Below are 22,546 nucleotides of genomic sequence, written 5' to 3'. Positions count from 1 at the left end.
CCAAAAGAGTAAGCGTTCTAATGCTCTTCACTGAACGCTAATATACCAAATATAATTCACAAGTGGCGTTTCTGCAAAAATCCCCAAGTAGTGCAACAACTGTCAGCAAATTTTCAACAAGAGTGATAATATGTAAATATATAGTCCCTTATGTAAGGATTTTGATATTCTTTGTAAACGACCAAAATATATGCTCCGGTATACCCAGTTTAAACACTTTACTTGTTGCACAATGCGCAATTGTCTATTCAACACAGGGAACTGCAAATAAGTAAAAAAGCCCAAAAAATAAGAAAAACAGTCACCATTCCTTAGCGATCAGCAACTGAGAAGTGCAATAAATGAAAATAAGTCCACAGTGAATGGAGAAAGATCCAAAAATCAGAGGAGAGGAGTCATCTCTTCAACAGCCAGGGAACTAGCGCCAACAGCGAGGAGAACAGTTCAGTGACACACAAACCCACGCACGTTCAAGCTTGCACGGCCCAACATCATCACAGGAAACAAACAAAGGCCAGCAAACAGTTCCTAAGGCTTTATTGAATTAAAGTAAGTGTCATAAAGGCACTATAACACTCTCCATCATAATTCTAATAATGCATAGCCTCAAACTAGTTTCGGTGAAATCCCTTCTTCAGTGAGGACAATTAGCAAACATAACTCCATTCAACAGACTCCATATTTATATAATTGCTTAGCCAATAAACAAATGGCTAACAAGTAACTGCATTTTCAAAATGTGCAGAACATATTATTTAAAGAAATGCACTTCCCAAAAAAATTTTTTGGTAACTTTTAAAACACAAACTGTGTATCAATACTAAATCAAAATAGATAGACTGATATAGCCAAATTGTGATGTTTAATACCATATAAATGTATACAGTGGTTTATAAATGGTCATTTAATCTGAACTGGCTCTGAACTGGAAATGACTGGACCCCAGCCGAAAGCGGAGAAATCTCCTGGAGCGTCTGTGAATTTTTATGTGATAGTACGCATCCTGAAGATCTATTGAGCACATCCAGTTGTCCTTCTGTAAGAAGGGCAGAATTGACTGAAGAGTGACCATTCGGAATCTTGTCTTCCTCACAGACTTGTTGAGTCTGCTGAGATCCAATATTGGCCTCCAGTCTCCCGTCTTTTTGGGGACCAAAAAGAACCTTGAGTAGATTCCGGGCTCTGAATGATCTGTTGTAACTGGCTGAATGGCTCTTTTGCAGTAGTTTTAAGACTTCTAACTCTGCAATTTCCCTTAGACCGGGTGGTACATCTGGAAGGGAATTTGAGTGATAGAAAGGACTTTCCTCGAAAGGAATTTTGTAACCCTCGGATATGATCGACTGTACCCATCTGTCTTGAGTGAGGGCACGCCAGGCTTCTGGGTACAGCGATAGTCTTCCCGACTGCCTCCAAGGATGGACAGCCGGGCAACATCTCAGGGATGCTGAAAGGGCTTGTCAGAGAAGCTCTCTGCTTCCCTGGTTTTGTGGACCCCTCTGCCTCTAGAGCGTCTGTTATTGTTACCCCTCTGCCTCTAGGGGTAAACTGACCACGTGAATCGGCGTGACTCCTTGGGATTTGGAACCACATTTTGCCACCCTTCTGTCCTTTGGGGTAAGATCTAGAAGGGGTGGAAAACGGACCCCTACGCAGAAAGAGTCTTGCCGTCCTGCTCACACCTGGTCAACGCTTCCTTCACTTGAGGGCCAAACAAAGCTGACCCATCAAAGGGAGAGTTTGTGAAGGGCCTTAAAGGGATCTGCAAATTACAGAGCCGCATCCAGGCTTGGCGTCTAAGAGCCACACCTGTACCTGCGGCCCTACTCGCTCCATCAGCAGCATATGATATCAGTCGCATGGAGGAGTTAGCAATAGAATTAAGGGTTCCTAGCTGCGAAGCAATTTTTTCTTGAGCCCCTGCAGCTGTAGGATCCTGTACTACTTCACCTAGCTCCTTAAGGATATCCCTCTGGAGTCTGGTGAAGTGACATAGGTAGTTCAGCGAACGCATAGCAAAGGTCGCTGAAGAGAACATCCGCTTACCATATCTATCCATGGTCCTAGAGTCCTTATTAGGAGGATGGACAGGTACGGAAGGATCTGCAAGTTCCTTTTTAGTGGCAGCCGCCACCACCATGGCATCAGCAGGGACACCTTTTGTGAGGAATTGCTTGTCCGACGGGGCAGTAATAAATTTAGAAGGCCTCCTAGGGACTGGCTCTACAGAGTCAGGAGCCGCCCACGCCTTTCGAGCAATAACCTGCATAAGGGGGTCGAAAGACAGAGACACCCAGGAGGTGGAGGGCCGAGATCCAAATGCCTCCAGGTATACTGACTCATCCTCAGAGGGATTATTGGTGGGCCAGTTTCCCCTCTGTCTAAGGAGTTCTAGGATGTCTGAGAAGGAGACATCCTCAGAGGGGGATCTTGGGGATCCCTCTGACTCATCTAAGTCAGTATCTGAAGTGATAGACTCGGGGGAGTCTACGTGTTTCCTCTTACAGGTCCTCTTTCGCGGAGGATCTCCTGACAGATCAGGAGAATCCTCGGAAGAGGGGGTTCTTCCCAGTGGGGAAACCTGAGGCGGAGGATCTCTGGGTCCGGGAGCAAGAGAAGTGGCAGAGATGTCGACAGGCACCATAGAGGGAGGAGCTAAGGGAACAGACTGCTGGCTGAGTCTAGTGGCCAGCACACTCTTCATCACCTCGAAGGCTCCCCTCCCAGGGAGGTCCGAGAGAACCCGTTCCGAAGAACCAGGAACTCCAGGACCCAACGAAAGGGAAGGCTCCGAGGCAGATGTCGGAGCCGAGCTCACCAAGGCCGAGGCTCCAAGGGGAAGAGTGGGGTCGGACAAGGGTCCGATGCCACTCACCCCCTCGGAGGAGACCAGGGAAGCTCGACCACCGAATCCCTCTAAGGAAGGTCTCGAAGAGGAGATAAGAGTAGAGGCTGAAGGAGCAGAAGGGGGAATCTGTCCCTCAGCCGTAGCAGAAACCATTCCCGAAGACTCCAACTCCAAACTCTGGGGTAGAGTCGAAGGAGGAACTGCAATGGGGTGTGGACTAATAGTCATCTGTTGAGACGGACTATGTAGCATTTGGGCCAGTGCCTGTGATTTTAATAATCTACTGACCACTCTCTCTAAATCATGGTCAGAAAGCCTGGATGACCTGGATGATCGGCTCCAATGGCTCCGTTCGAGAGGAGAGGAGAAGCCGAGAGTATCGGTTCCAAGGAAGGGGACCTACACCTCTTCCTCGAAGGAACCATCGGAGCCGACGAAACCATGGAAGCTGTTGGAGCCGACAACTTTTCGGCACCGACAGAAAGTTTCGATGCATCGGCTCCGGCCGGAGCCGATACGGACAAAAAAGTAAGTGTCGGAGCGTCGGCGCCGACACCGAAGCCTGAGCCACATGGTGATCGGAACCGATCGGAGCCGACACCGAAGTGGTCAAACCAGAATCGGCACCGATAGCCATCGGTGCCGAAGGTTTGTGCAAACCAGAATCGGCTCCAGCCGGAGCCGGTCTCGGCTCTGAAAGAGTCGGAGCCGAGGCCGCAGGCTTGGACACAGAAGCCTGGGCCTTGGAAGACTTAGAAGTCTTAGATGGAGCCGACTTAGCCGGAGAGCCCTCTGGCTTAAGTAGGCCCCTCAAAATAAGCTTATTTCTCCTTTCCTGCAGGACTCTCTGGCTAAAAGAATGACAAATCGCACAGGAGTCCTGCAGGTGGAGAGGTCCCAGGCAGTATAAGCAAGAAGTGTGACCGTCTGTCAGAGACATCTTCTGACAGCACGAGTCACACTTCTTAAAGCCTGAGACCCTTTCCTTAGACATGGTGTAAAAACACACACACACAACACCTGTCCAAGAAAAATTACAATCCCAAGAAAAAGGGAAAAACTATTCTCTCACAAACACACACACACCCTAACAAGGGGGGGGGGGGGGGGTGGGATGGGAGAAGGCCTGACTAAAAACTTTTTGGAGAGGGAATTTTAGTCAGAAAAGGACTAAAACTAGTCTAAAACTATAAAATTTAAGTTTAAAATTAACTTTAAACTGAAAAAGGGGCAAAAGTAGTAGTGTATAAATCACTTACCAGGAGCTAGTAAAAGGAGGACCTCATCAGCGAAGCGGCAAACGAGATCTGGGTACTTACCGCCTTGCATCATGGGATATGGGGCTGCCTCGAGCTGGTAAAAGTGACTCTCGAGCTTAGCAAGTGCCGAGTCGGAGCCGAGGATCGGCTCCGAACCCATCAAGCAAGAATGAAGGCGAGATTGACAACTTAACATCTGTTTATAATATATATAAAGAATTTTTATGTATTTAATAAAACATGTAAAAACATCCTAAAAAATATATACATATTAGGATCATGCAAATATATAAATGTATGTAAATAGTTATTCAATATGAAATCTCTAGCAACTATATTAGAATAAAGCCCTGCTTTCATATGATGTTTTTACATGTTTTATTAAATACATAAAAATTCTTTATATATATTATAAACAGTTATATTAGTTGATGTCAACACACTTCCACACATCCATTTTTTAACTTATTATTTTACAATAGTATATAACTTTAAATTGATTAGACTTATAAGTCATGTGGCAAGTTGATTATGTTATTCATACACCTGATGGAGCATTGTGTGAAAGCGCTTGTGTGACATTAAAGAAGGCATTGCTTTTTACTACCTCTGAAGACTGATTTATTTACCTGTTTGGATTCTGGAGCCTTACCTCAGCATTCTTTTTTGGATTCAAATAAATAAAATTGACTAACAGAAAACTTGTACAATCAGACACTGGCAGTTCTAGCAGTAAGGATTAACTCATCAAGACAAAGACCTGAAAAACTCACTGTTTTAGTGCTGTATTCCAGGTTCCTCACACCTTTGCAACTTAAACCCAGCTACCATATTATTTTAGTAGTCCAGTCTAGTCTAATATTTATTTTTAGGAAGACCACACAAAAATATGAAGCAAAAATCTGGAGTTTCTGGACAGTTGAAAGGTATGTACCACAGGTCAGAAAACAACCATCTCAAAGAATTAAATGATCAGTAATTAAGTTGGCAGCTAGAAAGTTATAGAAGGGTAGCTAAAGTAAGACACATAGACAAGCAAGTGTGCAACACGTATACATTTTGACAAAAAAAATGACAATCTGTAAATCAGAGTCACTGAGTCTTCACTTATTGATATACCAAAAGACAAAACATGTCTCTTAAGGATGGGCTAGTACTGCCTAAGAAGTCTGGATGTCAGGATCTCACTTTGGACTTTTGACAATCGCATCACGTTAATATTTAACACGAATGAAGTAGACATGACCGTTACTACTGCTTTACTATGTCTCATATAAGAAAGAGAACTGTGTTGCCTGAAAGTGCTTTCTCTGTGCATCTACATGAACAATAAAATCATTATTCAAGGTTATTATCAATTAAAACAGTGAAAAAAGCAAATCACATTTGCTTTTTTATCCTATTGATTTGACTATGTTACCAATTAGAAAATAGACTATCCCAAACTTGTTGATGTCACTGGATGTTATCAGAGTTGTTAAAAGTAAAAATATAGTTCTGCTTATCTTACAATCAATAAAAAAATTGAAGCCTTTTTTATAGAATAGTATGCATGTTTCTGGACAGTGATAGATTGCACAGGAAAACTATGGAGCAAGCAGTTTTGGGAGCATTACTGGCCAGTCATAAGTTCTGCTCTTTTATTTGTCTAAGGTGTCTAGGTGAAACTGCAATAAAACAGAATACAAAACTCTACTCGTACAAAAAAAAAAAAAAAAAATAGAATTACTTCTCTTAGATTTCCAAGAGGGTCACTGGACTGAAAGGGAACCCTGTTTCGACAATTACTGACTAATCAAATGCAGAGAAACAACAAACCTGCTGCTATAAGTGTAAGAAAGAACATAAACCGTTGCATGTGTTCTAAGTATGGATTTGGTAGCAAGTTATGAATAGCTAGTCAGCAGTTTACACTAAAAAAATGTCTTGTCCAGTGTTACAGTGTTAAACAACAAAAAGAAAGTGAACAGTAAGGCAACCACTAGCAAATACAGAATATAAAAATTCTTTAAAATGTTAAAGAGCATATTTAAAGCTATAAAAACAAAATCCATCTCCTCTCTGTGCCAGCCAGTCTCTCGATGTTAACAGTAATCTACCAATTGCAACAGCAGTTTTAACAGCAAAAAGTGAGAGAAAGCTGCATCAGAGAACCAGGAAGTCAGTTTGATTTCTTGTCGATTTACCCCCATTATCCGGACAGTGGTAATTACCATCAGCCCCCCCCCCCCCAACAGATTGGGATGAAGCAACAGTAAGCCTGAAACTACCTGATGAGTTGCAAATTGCTTTGCAGTCTCAATCAAGGCTTTCTCATGCAGTACATTACCTACTTACGTTTCCTGTTTTTTCTTCTTCTTTTTTCTAACCAAGCTGTCTTTGATCCTCTGGGTCCTAGTGCCCATCTCTTGAACGCTACACCCCCCCCCCTCACAAAACTCTACTGAAGTGCATACAGTCAGAACGTTTCACCATCGTCCTTGTTTTCCCCAAATCCAGGACAAGCAACTTGGGGTGTATTAAGAAACCCTTGTACTGCATCAACATTTCTACCTGCTTAGGCTGTTCTTCCCTGGTTGCCTTTAAAAGGTAAGAAAACTTGACCAGAAAGGGGCAATCTCTATTATATTTTCTCTCTTACTTTACTTTCTGTATTACTAAAGGGAGGGAAAGCATATGGACACAGGCCCTCTCCTATCTCAAAAAAAATACATCCACTGCCCAAGTTTTCCTAATGTGCACTTTGGAATAGAATGTTCAACTGTCTGCTGCTCAGAGAAGCAAATAAGTTTACATCTGGAATACCATAGGAGTTTACTAGTGACTGAAAGACCTTCCTATGGAGCATTCATTCGTGTGCATCTGCTGAGGTTCTGCTCAACTGTTTGGAAGGGAGCAGTCTCCTAATGTTATAAAGGCAGTGGTCAAGCAGGGCACTGAACATCAGAGCCAGCTCCCAAAGCTAAAATGCCAAACTGGATGCACTCCTCCAAGGTATCCTGCGCTCCAAGCCAAAAGGCCCAAAATGCATACACTTGTTAATACTGATATGGTGGATCAGATCCACCATTTCTGCAACCAGAGTAAAACAGGGATTATGGTCCCCGAGGGCTGGGGCTGCTAGTCCCAAAGCTTTCTCAGGGACCATTGCAGTATTTTTCCCCGTAACTGCATGTGCATCCTGATGAATGCCTCCATCTGTTTTACAGTGGACATCACCCAGTAAACAAAGAACCTGCCTGACATCCCACTGGAGCTTTGCTATCGTAGTTTGGAAGAGTTCCCACCCATGGAAAAATAGGGATGGACAGAAGACCTTGAAAAGGTACAGTTGTGTAAAATCTTATCATAACAGTAGATGTCCTTCTCTTCATTGTTGCAGTATTCTTTAAAAAGGATTCCCTGTCACGGACATGCCCAAAATTCAGTCAGTATACCAAAGCCTTTAGATTTTATAGATGCTATACATCACATGTATGCTCCCTGCTCTAGGCGTAGGGCATAAGTGTGACATACAGACATACATACCTCAGAACTGAAAAGCCACATGAGGAACAACAGTCCAGAACATGTGCATCCAGGAGGGGGAAAAAAATGCACAGAGCAGAAGTAGGGAGGAGGAAGGGAGAGAATTACTTCAACAGTGAAAAAAGGACATCCACTGTTATGGTAAGATTTTACACAACTGTACTATGTTGTTCCATATCACTGTTGCAGTATTCTTTACCAAAGCTACAGTACAAAAGCTCAAAAGGAAACTAGGGAGGAGAAAGGCTAAGAAGAGCCCTCAAGAAACCCATGCAGGATAGCTCTGTCAAAGCCAGCTCTAGCTCTGGAGATATCCAATTTGTAAGGGTTAGTGAAAGTTTGGACAGAGGTCCAAGTAGCAGCCTCAAGGATGGAATTCACGTCAAGTCCTTTAGAAAAGACATCAGAGGAAGCCACAGTCTTGGTAGAATGAGCTTTAACAGAGGCAGAAAGACATTTTCTAGGAAAGCAGTATCAAAAAGAAATGGAAAGTGATCCATGAGGATATGGTTTGCTGAGAAACAGTTAAGCCTAAAGATGTGGGATGAAAAAATACAAAGTTGCAAATAGCCTTAGTCTTATCTAAATATCTGAGCTGCCTATGCAAATCCAAGGTGTGACTAACTTTCTCACTAGCAGACTGGGGATAGTCTGATTACGCGACAATTCATTAACCGCCTTGGGCATAAAAGGAGGACTGGTACGAACAGACATCCTGCCTCTATGAAAAAAAAAGTAGGAACTGCCATAAGAGCCGGGTGTTCAGACACTCTCGTAGCTGAAGTAAGGGCCAAAAGAACAGTCTTCCACGTACAGTGTTGTAAGGAAGCTGAGGCTGCAGGCTCAAAGGGAGCCAAAGTCAATTTTTCAAATACAAAATTAAAGGTGCCAGGAAGGTGGAATAGGTTTCCTGAGAGGCCTGATATGAAGGAAGCATTTAGGTTTGAGGTCAAGCAATTTTTTTAGAGGCCAGAGGAGGAGTTAACAGCAGACAAGCAGAAACAGCAGAGAGATGAGCTTTAATGGAAGATATGCTAACCCAGCATGGAGCAATATACACGAATTAAGACAGAACCAGAGGGATCTCCCGCAGCAAGTGGATCCTGGTTACAAGCAAGGCACCAAACAAAAAATCTCTTCAATTTGGTCATATAGGATTTCCTGGAAGTGGGTTTCCTGGCCACCTGCACAACCCCAAGCACATCCTCAGAAAAAAAAAAGGTCTCTAAAAAGGGATCAAAACCCTATCACCCACAATGCAAAATGAAGAGTGGTCAAGTGAGGATCAGAGACCCTTTGTCGTGTATGCAAGTAGGGCCACCCTGTGAGGTAACTTGTGGTGACTGCCCCCTGCCTAGGTGAAGAAGGGGGAAACCAATGCTGTCTGGGCCAAAAAGAAGTCACCAACAAGACCGGGGGGAACCCTTGGAATCAGAGAAAAGGGAGCGAAGGCAGGGAAGGTACAGAGGAACACCCCCTTCCAAGAAAAGGATAGGGCATCCACCTTCTAATCCAAAGGACTTGGGACCCTGGTGCAAAAAAAAAAAAAAAAAGTTGCCTGTTCAAAGGACAGGTAAAAAGATCTACACGGGGAGTACCCCATTGATGGGCAATGTCCAGAAACACATCTTTGAAACATCCATTCATGAGTCTGTCTTTTGGACCTGTTCAGTCTGTCACTACATTTTGCTCTGAATACAGCTTGAAGAGTTACTCGATACTGGACAGCAAAATCCCAAATTTCAAGAGCCAGTCATCAAAGAAGGAAAGACCGCAACCCCCTTGCTTGTTGAAGTATCACAGCACTGTGATATCATCTGTGAAGATTGAGAGGCCCTGGAAGAAAGAAAGAATGAAAGGTCTGAAGGGCAAATAGCAGAGCTCTCACCTCCATGATGTTGATGTGGTCTTTGACGTCTGATAAGGAGGTCAGAGACCCTTGGACCTTGAGGGAACTGAGAGAGACTCCCCACCCAGTGTCTGAGGCATTACAGAAAAGTTTCTGAGAGGGGACTTGGGGGCTGAAAAGAAGTCCTTGGTTAATAGCCACCTGATGAATACACCACCTAAGCTGTAGTTTGAGGCATGGAAGAAGCGAGACTAGAAAATCTAGTGGATGACAGTTTTGGAGCCATACTGACTTTAGGAACCACTGAAATTCTCGCACATGAAGTCTGGCTAAAGGTAGCCTAGGAATGGTAGAGGTCATGAATCCTAGCATCCTGAGAAATTCCCTGGCTGTAACTGAAACCAGGGGAAGAAGGGACTGAAGAAAAAGTGATTAGAGAAAGAGTCTTGGGTGTAGACAGGGATGCCAGCATAGGAATGGTCTGCAGCCTGCAAATGAGAAACATTTGATCCAGAGAAGGAACCAAGACTGATTTCTGGAAGTTTACTGTAAACCCCAAGCTTTGTAAGGGGTAAACAGTATACTGGAGGTGCTGAGGCAAGTTCTCAATGGAGGAAGCCTTAATTAGTAGGTTGTCCAGAAAAGTAAAGACTTAAACCCCTGTCATCCTGCAAAAAGCAATCACAGGAGCAAGACATTTGGTGAAAACCCTTGCTGCAGTAGAAAGGACAAAGGGCAAGCAGAGAACCGAAGAGGAAACCGGGTTTGAAGGGATAACATCCAAAACGAAGGGACCTTCAGAAAAATGTTGAGATGAGAAAGGTTAGAATGGGTCTCCAGGTGCCTTCCTTCCTGGGAACCAGAAACATTCTGGAATAACACCCCTTCCCACCCCCTCCTGGGAAAGAGACACAGCTTGAATGGTGACTTATGCCAAAAGGCCCTGAAGCAGTTATGGGAAGAAAGGAAGCTGTTCCTGAAGAGGTTGAGGGATGCCCAGAAAAGGATTAAGAGATTTCCATACCATAAAGTATCCTTGATGGAGGATTGACAGAACCAGATTTTCTTGAGTGACCCTTAACCAATTGGGAAGGGGCAGGGAAAGATGAAGGGATAAGGAGACCAGACTGAAGAAAAGGGGAAGCAGACAGACCGAAATAAGAAGTTATATACCTACCATAACGTTCCATGTTAGTTGTCTTCTTCTCACCTTCTTTCTTGCTGGTTGGGTTCGGAGCCAATCCTCGGCTCCGACTCGGTCATCTTCAGAAGCTTGAGAGCTGCTTACTGGCACGAGGCCCCCCTATATCCCATGATGACTGGCACTAGATTCCCAGATCTCGTTTGGTAAACCTAACTACAGACATAATAATAACAACAATTATAATAATAGCAATACAGTAAACTGTAGTAGGGTGCATGAACCTACTGGAGAGACTGATAGTGAGAAGTAATAGCCAGAGAAGACTCAGCCAGTGATAAAAAACTTAAGGAACTCTTCTCGGTCTACTAGGATAGGGGGATGGAGGGTGGGACGCAAGAAAGAAGGTGAGAAGAAGACAACTAACATGGAACGTTATGGTAGGTACATAACTTCTTAATGTTAAGTTGTCTATCTCGCCTTCATTCTTGCTGGTTGGGACAGCGTCCCTAGCACCTCAATCCTGGGTGGCTCATTGGAACAGACTCTTCAGAACAGTGGAACCAAAATCAGCTCTGCTCCTGGAGGCCACATCCAGCTTAAGGAAGAACAAATGGTCTGCCCTGGTGTAATGATGGGGAAACCATCCACCAAACAAGTTGGTTTTTGCATGACTGTGTGATCATTATCATGTGAGACATTGGGAGTTGCTGGAAGGACCATTGTGTGAACAGCATCCACTGAAGAATCCTCATGTGAAAACGTGCAAGGGGACTAGTATGATAGCCGCTGCCATGAGACCCAATGTTCTTAGGACGAATCAGGCCTGAATTGTTTTGCATCCTAATAAGACCTGCACATGTCGTCGAATGTCCAACACTCTGTCTACTGGAAGTCTCGCTGACATGTCCTTTGTATTTAAGTTTGCACCTATAAAGGTGATAGATTGACAAGGCGACAATGCAGACTTTTCAAAATTTATTGTGATGCCTAGTTTGGAGCAAGTTTGGATGGTGTAGTCTCTGGCTCGCAGCAGGTGATGCCTGGTGGTTGCAGTAAGGAGCCAGTCATCTAAACATGGAAACACCTGGAATCCTTGCCATCTCAGGTGAGCGGTAACTACTGCCAAACATTTGGTGAACACCCTGGGGGCTGTGGTGAGACCAAAGGGCAGAGCTCTGAACTGATAAGGACCGGCTCCCAGCCGGAAGCGGAGGAATCTTCTGGAGCGTCTGTCCATTTTGATATGGTAGTACGCGTCCTGAAGATCTATGGAGCACATCCAATTGTCCTGACCCAGAAAGGACAACATGGACTGTAGCGTGACCATCCGGAACATTGTTCTTTGAACAGACCTGTTTGGTCTGCTGAGATCCAGAATGGGTCTCCAGTCCCCTGTCTTTTTTGGTACCAAAAAGAACCTTGAGTAAATTCTGGATTCTTGTTGGTCTGCTGGGACTGACTGGATGGCTCTTTTTCTTAGCAGTTTTGAAATTTCTTGAACTGCTTTATCCCTTAGATTGGGTGGAACATCTGGAAGGAATTTGTTGGGAATGTGTGGAGTGCGAAGGAATGTGTGGAGTGCGAAGGAAGGGGATTTTGTAGCCTTCGGATATGATAGACAGTACCCATTTGTCTTGTGTTATACTTTGCCAGGCTTTTGGGTACAGCGAAAATCTTCCCCCAACTGCCTCCGAAGGTGGACAGCTGGGCAGCACTTCAGGGATGCTGGAAGGGCTGGTCAGAGAAAGATTCTCTATGGCCCTGATTTTGCGGACCCCCTCTGCCCCTCGGGCGGCGTCTACTGTTGTTCCCTCCTCTGCCCCTGGAGGGGAAGTCTCCACGTGTGTCAGGCACGGCTCCCTGGGATTTCCGGAACCACATCTTCCCACTTTTCTGACCCTTGGGATACGGTCTTGAAGGAGTGGAAAAACGGACTCCCACAGCAGAGACAGTCTTGCCTTCCTGTTCACACCTGGTAAGGGTATCCTTCACCTGTGGTCCAAACAGAGCAGAACCATCAAAGGGGGTGTTGGTGAAAGACGCCCTGAAGGGTTCCGCAAAGTTGCATAACCGCATCCAAGCGTGCCTCCTCAAAGCCACGCCTGTGCCTGCGGCCCTACTCACGCCATCGGCTGCATAAGAGATGAGCCGCATTGAGGAGTTTACTACCAAATTAAGAGTCGCCAGCTGGGAGGCAACCTTAGCCTGGGCCCCCACAGCTGATGGATCTTGAAGGGTATCTCCTAGCTCTTTAAGGAGATCCCTTTGAAGGTGGGTAAAGTGGCACAAATAGTTCAGCGACCTCATGGAGAAGGTTGCGGAGGAAAACATCCGCTTCCCATATCTGTCCATCGTCCTAGATTCCTTATTAAGGGGATGGACAGACGAAGAAGTTTCAGCCAACTCCTTTTTTGTAGCCGCTGCTACCACCATGGCATCAACGGGAACACCCTTGGTCAGAAATTGCTGGTCTTGTGGGGCGGTAATAAATTTTGTGGGCCTGCGGGGAGTTGGTTCCATTGTGTCTGGAGCTGACCACGCCTTTTGAGCCACCACAGACATCAGTGGATCGAAAGGCGGAGACACCCAGGAGGTGGAGGGTCAGGATCCAAACTCGTCCAGGAATACCGACTCGTCCTCGGAAGGGTTAAGGGTAGTCCAGTTCCCCCTCTGCCCAAGAATCTCAAGGATGTCTGAGAAGGAGACGTCCTCAGAGGGGGATCTCGAGGACCCTTAAGACTCCTCCAAGTCGGTATCTGAAGTGACAGACTCAGGGGAGTCAACATGCTTCCTCTTGCATTTCCTCTTTCGAGGGGGCTCCTCTGAATGAACGGGGGAGGCCTCGGAAGAGGAAGATATACCCAATGGGGTGCCCTGGGAACGCTTGTTCCCCATGCTTGAGGTCTGGAGGATGGGCAGACGCAGGAGCAGGCACCATGGGGGGAGGAGCCGATGAGGCTGACCGTGAGGCTGACTCAGATGCCAGCACACTCCTCATGACCTCGAAGGCGCCCCTTCCCGATATCGGAGAAGGCTCTGGCTCTGAAGAGACCGGAATCCTCCCCGGCACCGAGAGAGACAGCTCCAAAGCTGATGTAGGAGCCAAACTCACCTGCGCCAAAGCTCCGAGAGGGAGAACAGGGTCGGTCAAGGGTCTGATGCCACTCGCCCCCTCGGAGCAGACGAGGGAGTCCCGGCGCCCAGATCCCTCCAAGGACGACACCATGGAAGAGATCAGAGCCGACGGAACCTAAAGGGGAGGTATCTGTGCCGATGGTCCCACGATCCCAGCCTCAGCATGCTCCGGCTCTGAGCTCAAGGGATGAGTCGAAGGAGGAACTACTGCAGATATAGGTAGAGCCGAACCCTGATGAGGGGGGGCTGGATAGCATTTTAGCCAGGGCCTGCGATTTTAAAAGCCTGCTCTCCAAATCATGGTCAGATAGTCTAGACGACAGAGAAGAGTGTGATCGATGACTTCTCTCTGACTGCAACAAAGGCGACCCCAGAGCCAAATGAATCGACTCTAAGGATGGTGATCTGGAACATTTTCGACTCCCTGACGGTTCCGACAGACCTAAGAGAAAGTCTGACAGGAAAACTCAAAAGACACTCAACACCACAGAAGACGCGGGAATCAGACAAGGTTGAAACAGTACACACACACTACAGAGACACACTGAGACCAACTATGCCAAAAACCTCTAACTAAAACGGTTAGTGACTACAAGGGTTGAGAACCGAAAATCAAACCTCTAATTTAAACGGTTTGACAAACAGAAGGACGAAAAGACTAGGTCCTCTAACTGAAAATGGGCCTAGCCAGAGGGGACAGTTATCGGGATACCACAAACACGCACACTACCAAAATGCTAAACACTAAAGACAATAGCTATGAAAATAGCTTTTTTGTTTCAGAGCAATAAATTTTCTCAGGACAAGAAAAAAGGTACTTAGCCACAGCCAAGAGCGAGACCACGTCCGAGCTACATGAGCGGCAAACGAGATCTGAGGATATGGAGCAGTGCACCATGGGATACCTGCTTAGCCCAGCCAATAGAAGACTTTGAGCTAAAAAAGTTTGGCAGAGTCGGAGCCAATATTCGGCTCGGAACCCACGGGTAAGAATGTAGGCGAGATAGGACTACATAACATCCTCCTTTTCAAGACAAGCTAGGTTCTGAGAAGGAGTCTAAGTACACTAAGCAGGAGGAACCAACTTAGAACCCTTCTTACCTTTGGGAGGAGGGGGAGGCTGTCTGCGAAGAGAAGCAGATTTAGATGGACAATTCCAATGGAACTTTGGGATATGAGACACAAAAATATACTTCAATTCCTGCAATGCCTTAACTTTATCCTGAAGAGACTTAAAAGGTTAGTAGCAGCAGAGTCAAACAGGTTCTTACTGTCAAGAGGAACATCTAACAATTTAGCCTTAATATCAGGCAAAGGTTGGAGACAAAGCAAACAGTAACGTCTCAAAACACAACCAAAAGTAGCAGCCCTAGAGGAGGCATCAGCTGCATCGTAACTACACTTGAGTGGTAAGCTACATGAGAACTACAACCCAGTAAAAAGAGGGCAAAGGCCTTTTCTTCAGAATCAGGGAGGTCTGAGATAGCTTGGGAAGCCTGAGAAAGAAGGGCTAAAACATACCTGGTCATATGGGTATGGTAATTAATAGCCCTAAAGGCCAAAAAGTCATCAATATATACCTTTTCACTTAGCCATTCCACAGCTCTACTGTCTCTGTCTGAAGGGAGTAGTTTAGTAGAAGGCAAAAGCTTAGAGAGTTTGTCAAAAGAGATACTACAGAAGATTCAGCTGAAGGACATGTGTACCCACACTCAATGCACCTTCTAAAATCTATCAGGTTTCTTAGGGGCTGGAGGTGGAGAATCCGGGGCTACAGAGGCTGCTGAAAGAATATCTAGAAGGGCAGCCAAGACTGCAGGTACAGTAGAGGGCTTAAGGGACTCCATCTGGAGGAGCTCATACCTCTTTTGAATGTCAGAAACCTGACAACAGTCCCATTTAATATATCATATAAGAAGTAGCACCCCCAAAGGAGAGTTCTTCCAAGGGAGAATCTGGACAAATAGATTCCTCATCTTCACAGGTATAATCGAAGAGAGAAGGGATCTGAGAGGAATATGCAAAAGACTCTTCCACAGAATCCAAATTCACTTCAAAGGAGCCCTGCTCTCTGAGCCTCTTGGGTGGGGTAGATAACCAGGAAGGTGGCGGCACAGAAACCCCCTGGAAGCTTTAAAGCCATCAGTGCATTAAATAACCCCTAAGTAAAATCCTGCCATTCATGCTGACATTCTTAGCAGCTGAGGAAATGTGCTTTTTTTTTTTTTTGGCTTTTCTTTTGAGGAATGTCTACCTTAAATAAATTAGGAGGTTCAGACCCTTGCCTACGCTCAACCAATGTAGTAGGAATCTCCTCCCAAACAAGTCTTTGTGGTACCCCCCTCAGTCCCTCTTCCAATTCGTAGTGTAATTACATCTCTCAAAAAGTACTTGCTTGTTTCAGGAATAAGCGTTGTCAGTATACATGAAACAATTGCTATATTGCCTCAAGATGCTAAAGTCCATCAGGCTGGCCAGAGAAATGGGAAACTGCCCATCCATGATAGCAGGCTCTTATTGTATGTTTCATTAGGGAAGGGACTGGGTTAATTTGACAGGACTGTGCTGGTAGAGCCGAGACTAAAAGAGGGACCTATACTTTTTGTAGGCTAACAGATGAATAAGGCAACACTGCTCAGTGCGCAGCTGAGTTCCTACTAGAGCAGCAGAAAAGCTTGGAAGGGTGTCACTGACAGCTCTTTAGGGAAAAACTGAGCTTCTAGGCTTCTGAGTCTACACAGGGCACTGCTAACCGCTGCTGCATGAAGAGCAGCACCATGCAAATGCAAGGCTTAAAAACAAACAGAAAGAAGTTTTAAGCTACCAATCAGGAAAGCACACAATAAGACTTCCACCAACAAACCCCAACTTAGGCAGGTTAGATTAGCATACGTTTGCCACAAGGGTGCAAGAAAACACTTTCTTAATGTAGAATAGCTGGTTTGGAGCACGTGTGTAACAAGACCACACACAAACTACCTACACCAGCCCTACAAGTAACAAATACAAGTGCAATTAAGTAGCAACAGACAGTACTTTTTTTTTTGAGACTGCTAAAGTACAGGCACAGTATACAAGAGAAGTACAAAAATAAATAAATAAATACTTAGAGCCCTACTGTGTGCTTCTAGCTCAGATAGGCTAGGTAAACACTTACTGCCACCAGTTGAATAATCCCAGTCCTCCTGCACTGAATAAAGGATTGCTACGCAATGAAATGTCTCCAGGCTTCCTTCTTTCTTTGACCAAACCTAACCTGCTGGAAAACTCCTCCGGTAAGTAATTTTGTTCCCTAGCAACCAGACAAGAATAACTTTGCTTCAACATGGAAGCTAACATGGCACTGGTAACTAGAATTGCACAAAAGAAAAGGGTTACGCAGTGATACTTCTAATCCAAGGTGCAACTGGCTCCTAAGGCCCTTACAGGTAACCACAGTACTTTTAGCTTTACTTTTTGTTTCCTCCTCTGCACACAAGCATGGAGGTGACTAGCATGTTAGTTATTAACATCCTTATGAAAAACACAGTATTTTGGCATATTATCTTTTGAGAAAAAGACAAAGACCCAAAAATTCACTGTTTATTGAAGTATCACTGAAAAATCCAAACTTTAAATAAACCCCGAGTGAAATACTACCATTCGCACGGAGGATCAAGGGAAAAACGTTTTCTACTAGACAACTGCCTGAAACACCCCCCGAGGATCAGACCCCTGGCCAGATTCAATAATGGTCATAAGAATTTCCTCCCGAACCAAGATTTGAGAATCCCCTTTGGCCTTTCAGAAATAATCAGCAAAGGTTCCTCCTCAATGTCAGATAGAAATATCTGAAAAGCTTCAGAGGATGTGTGAGAAGCCAGATCCATGCTGGTTCCATCTGGGTCACAGGAGAGAAATCAGAAGTGACTACTGGATGGTCCCTCCAGGCTTTCACTAGCCTCAAGTGATGTCCTGAAGACAGTGGACAGCAGCCAGATCATACCTAACTTTTTGGGCCTGCTTGGCAGATGGCTGCCCCTTGGGATGGGAGGATTCTGCCACAGCACCCTAAGCCATCAACTTTAGCCACTTGTTCTCTTAAGTATATGGACAAGGAGAAATGGCTATGTAGGGTCTTAGGCACAAACATCTGGTAAACAGAGTACTGCAGATGATCGTGGGAAGCACCCAAACAGAAGAGAAACTGATCGAGATGGTCTTTATGCGGAATCTGCCTCCCACACAGACATTTTTCCTTTCTGGACGACATGAGAATAATAACCACAAGTAAGAGAAAGAAGAAACCCCAATGGGGCACTTATCTGAAAACATGGCTTGATAACCAGCAAAGAAGGGCATTCAGACTGACATTCAACAATGGCATTCAGAATGACGGCAAACAGTTCAGAGTGTGTGCATCTGTAGATCACTTTTTTGCCCTACACCTTGTGCGGGGAGCATACATGTGGCGTACGACATGCATATGTATGACATAACGACGTCTATAAGAACTAAAGGCTTCAGTACACTGGACGGATGTTGGGCTATTTCTGGCAAGAGATCTCTTAGGTAAAGAATACAGCAAAAGTGATATGGAAGGATATCCACCACATCATCATATATTTTAAAAGGGATCCTGTTTAAAGTTTAGAGATCAATAACCAGAGTTGGTTGACCATGTCTGTATAATTCCTCTGAGTTAACAGACTTACCTGAAGAAAAACATCACTGTGCATGGATCATACAACTCGTACATCTTGTTAAAGTCTGGCACTTCAGTGATATCTACCAGATAAATTACTGCAAAATTTTTCACCTAGAAAACAAAAGTTTACATATTAATTGGGCATAAAACTGTACAGAATGTTAGGCATTTTCATTTCTTTAATAAAATATCTATTACACAAAAAAGAAATTATGTCTTAAACAACATAGATGGAGTGTTATGATATCTTCTTTCATTCATCACTGATAGGTCCGGTTCCGAGGGAAGCGGCCTTTTTATCAAGCTCGCACCAGACAAAAAAACTCTCAAGCAAAGTCTTTACCCAGAATGCCCCTGTCTCTGTTACCTCAGATCGAGTTTGCTAGAGAAAGAGAAGTAAAGCTGAAGACACTTCTGTACAAATACCCTCGGACACCACTTGGACCCAAAGCATCCCCCAGGAGTCTTTGGAGGGGGAAGGAGGGTGGGAAGTGATGAATGAAAGAAAAAACACAGATGGAATGTTATGGTAACACATAAGTTATCTGATGTTGTTAATCTTCTTTCCATTCATCACTGATGGAAACAAATCCCAAGCTACCTTGAGGTCCATGGGCAGTCCTTATGGAAGAACATTCCTGAGTACCATTGAGCCGAAGGCAGCTCTCCCTCTGGAGACCAAGTCCAATATGTAATGATTGATAAAGATATGAGGCTTAGCCCAAGTAGCTGCTGTGCAGATGTCATCCATGGAAGCCCTGGAATGGAAATGTGCAGATGTTGCCATAGATCTAGTGGAGTGAGCTTTAACTTTTGGCATACGTTCATTACTGAGGGAATAGATGAAACGTATGCAGTCCCTTAGCCATTTTGACAATGTAACCTTCAAAACAGCCTCTCCCATTCTGGGCTCAGAAAAGGAGATGAAAAGCTGTTCAGATTTATGGATAGGTTTGGTCCTGTCTAGGTAAAATCTCAATTGTCTAAGGAGTGAAGGCACTACTCTCTTCTATTGGCAAAACTCGGAAAGAAGAACACTAGTAGATGAATGGTCTGGTTAATGGAGAATTCAGAAACAACTTTGGGAAGGAAGGATGGATTCGTCCAAAGTGATACTCTGTCTTTATGAAAGACCAGATAAGGCCTCTTGATACCCAATGCCTGCAGCTTCGAGACCCTTCTGGCAGATGTGATGGCTACCAAGAACAAGGATCTCCAAGACAAAAACTTTAGGTCACACTTCGCAGCAGGTTCAAAAGGTTTTTGAGTCAAAGACTGAAGGAGTAAAGTAAGGTTCCATGGTTCCACAGGCTGACAGGAGGTCTGATATGAGCGGTCCCTTTGAGGAAGGCCTTGCAAAGGCGTATAGAGGTGAGAAAGGTGCCATCTATACCATTGTGGAAATTAGACATTTCCGCTAGATGTACTCGTATGGTAGAGGCAGAGGCTCCATTATCAAAAAACTTAGCCAGGTACTGAAGCACTGCAGTTACTGGAGCCGAATATGGGTCTAGTTTGTTATCCTTGGACCAGATGGTGAACCTTTCCCATTTATCTTGATACAGTCTTCTGGTGGATGGTTTAGGAGAGGCCAGAATTAGGTCTCGAACAGTTGAGGAAAGACTGGCTTGCCTGGTGACTAATTGAAGTGGAGAAACCAAGCTGTAAGCTCGAGACTGGACAGATTTAGGTCCAGAATCCATGGCGGGTATACTAGGTGAGGCGGAAGGAAGGGGAACCAAACTTGTTGAAGCCAGAATGGAGCTATGAGGATCACCTTGCATCTCAACCGAAGAGCTTTCTTTAGAAATTGTGGAATCAGGGGGATGGGAGGATAAGCGTAAAGTCCCGTGGGCCAATCATGGATCAGATAGTCCCTCGGTGGCTCCCCCTCTGGGGGAAGTAGGGGGAAATAGCTGCTGCACTTGTTTGATGGGAAGGCGAAAAGGTCGCAGCAAGGCTGGCCCCAGTGGCTGAAGATTTCTGTTGCCACCTCGGGGTTGAGAGACCACTCATGAGGCATGAGGATGCGTCTTCTCAATTTGTCCGCAATCACATTGGAGCTCCCCAGGATATCAGTTGCTATCAGAAAGCAGTTGGAAGCTATCGCCCACTACCAAATTATCATGGCTTCTCAACATAGGGGGGTAGGACTTGGTTCCTCCTTGCTTGTTGATGCACCAGACCACTGACATATTGTCTGACTGAATCGCAATTGTCTCGGAAAGGAGAACCGAATGAAAAGCCTGCAATGCTAACAGCACAGCTCTCAGTCCCAGAACGTTGATATGCAGGTGGACCACGTGGCTTGGACCGTCTTTCTCTGGAAATGGCCCCCCCCACACCCGATCAGGAAGCATCCGTGGTCACAATGGCTCTGGGCTGAGGAGACTGAAATGGGCGACTCCAAAGTTCTACATCTGGCCTCATCCACCAAAGGAGGTCCTGTTTGCAGGAGTTGGTTATTCAAATCTGGTAATAGAGGGGGTGATAGTTTGGGAACCATTGACACAGAAGGAGCCATTGCAGGATCCACATATGTAGCTTTGCTAGAGGCATTATCGGGATTAAAGCTGCTATAGAACCTAGGACTTGAAGAACTTCTGTTTGAGAGACTTCTGTTTGAGAGAGGATGACTCTGAGCTGAGGCCTTAAATCGGTGGAGTCTCTGAATTGGGAGTGATACTAGACAGGACTGAGTATTGAACACTGCTCCAAAGTACTCTATTTGTTGTGTAGGAGTAAGGTTTGACTTCTCCCAATGCATCATTATTCCCAACAATTTTGCCAGAGAGAGAGTATAATGCAGTGCTGTTACCAGAAGATACTTGGTGGGGGAGGTGAAGAGCCAGTTGTCCAGATATGGTAACACCCGGAATCCTTGAAGGCTCAAGTGAGCTGTTACCACAGCCATGAATTTCGTGAACACTCTGGGAGCTGTAGAGAGACTGAACAGCAGGGCAAAAAATTGATAATGACTGGCCCCTAGCTGGAAGCGAAGCAGACTCCTGGAGCGTTTGTCCATCTTAATGTGGTAATACGCATCCTGGAGATTTATCGAGCACATCCGATCGCCTTCTCTTAAAAAGGGAAGAATGGACTGAACCATGACCATCCGGAATTTGGTTTGGGTGACAGACTTGCTTAAGCTGAGATCCAAAATGGGTCTCCTGTCTTTTTTTGGCACCAAAAAGAATAGAGTAAAATCTGGATTTGCACTGAACTGGTGGGACTGGTTGGATGACTCTTTTTGAGACAGCTTTATAATCTCTGAAGCGGATTCTTCCCTTTGACTGGGTGGAATGTCAGGAAGTGTTCTTTGAAGGTCTTTCTGACAAGAAAGGGGAATGGTGTAACCTCTGGTGATGATACTCTGCACCAAACGATCGGTGGTAATGGATTACCAGGCAGCTTGGTGCAGAAAGAAACAAACCCAGACTGCTTCCAGAGGTAAGCAAATCGGGCTGCTCCCTCAGGAGTGCTGGTAAGGCTGTCCAGAGAAGGATCCTTAGAGCCTTGGTTACGAGGACCCCCTCTGCCTCTGTAGGGGCAGCTTCCAGAATTGTTACCCCCTCTGCACCTGGGGGTATTATCGCCATGTGCGGCACGGAAAGGACCCTAAGATTTTTTTGTGCCATATTTTTCCACTCCTCTGAATCCTGGAGAAGCTATACTGAGGACTGGAAAACTGTAGGCCTATGGCAGACAGGGTCTTTCCGTCTTACTCGCACCTGGCTTACATGTCCCTCACTTTGGAGCCAAAAAGGACAAAGCTTTAATGGGAACATTCAGAAAGGAAGACTTGAAGGGGTCCGTGAGGTCACAAATGCACATCCAGGTATGACGCCTCAAGACAATGCTTGAACCCGCTGTTCTAGCCGCCCCTTCGGTTGCATGTGAAAGCAATCTCTTGGACGAGTTGGATATCGATTCCAAGGTTGCGAGCTGCGAGGCCACTTTGTCCCAGACCTCGTCAGACAACTGTCCTGCGAACGTCCCACAGAGTTCGGAGATAAAGTCCCTCTGGAGCCTCATAAAATATGCCAAATAGTTCAGGGACTGTATAGCAAAGGTCCCTGATGCAAAAAACATGCTT

The 22,546-nt window shown here is 45.2% G+C and overlaps 1 protein-coding gene across 3 annotated transcripts in view; it reads right to left on the bottom strand.

Moving 5' to 3' along the window:
* Window positions 1-22,546, bottom strand: part of TXNL4A (thioredoxin like 4A) — a 318,072-nt gene that overhangs the window by 71,565 nt on the left and 223,961 nt on the right. For all 3 annotated transcript variants that reach the window (XM_044067018.1, XM_044067017.1, XM_044067019.1), the window contains exon 3: window positions 18,458-18,561. In XM_044067018.1, the coding sequence (XP_043922953.1) occupies window positions 18,458-18,561 (104 nt within the window). The remainder of the gene's footprint in view (window positions 1-18,457; window positions 18,562-22,546) is intronic.

This window comes from Protopterus annectens, chromosome 3.part1 (genome assembly GCF_019279795.1).
Source record: "Protopterus annectens isolate FY-2018-M chromosome 3.part1, PAN1.0, whole genome shotgun sequence".
Lineage (NCBI taxonomy): Eukaryota > Metazoa > Chordata > Ceratodontiformes > Protopteridae > Protopterus > Protopterus annectens.
Note: the sequence above shows the minus strand (reverse complement) of the source record. Positions and strands in the feature narration are given on the sequence as shown.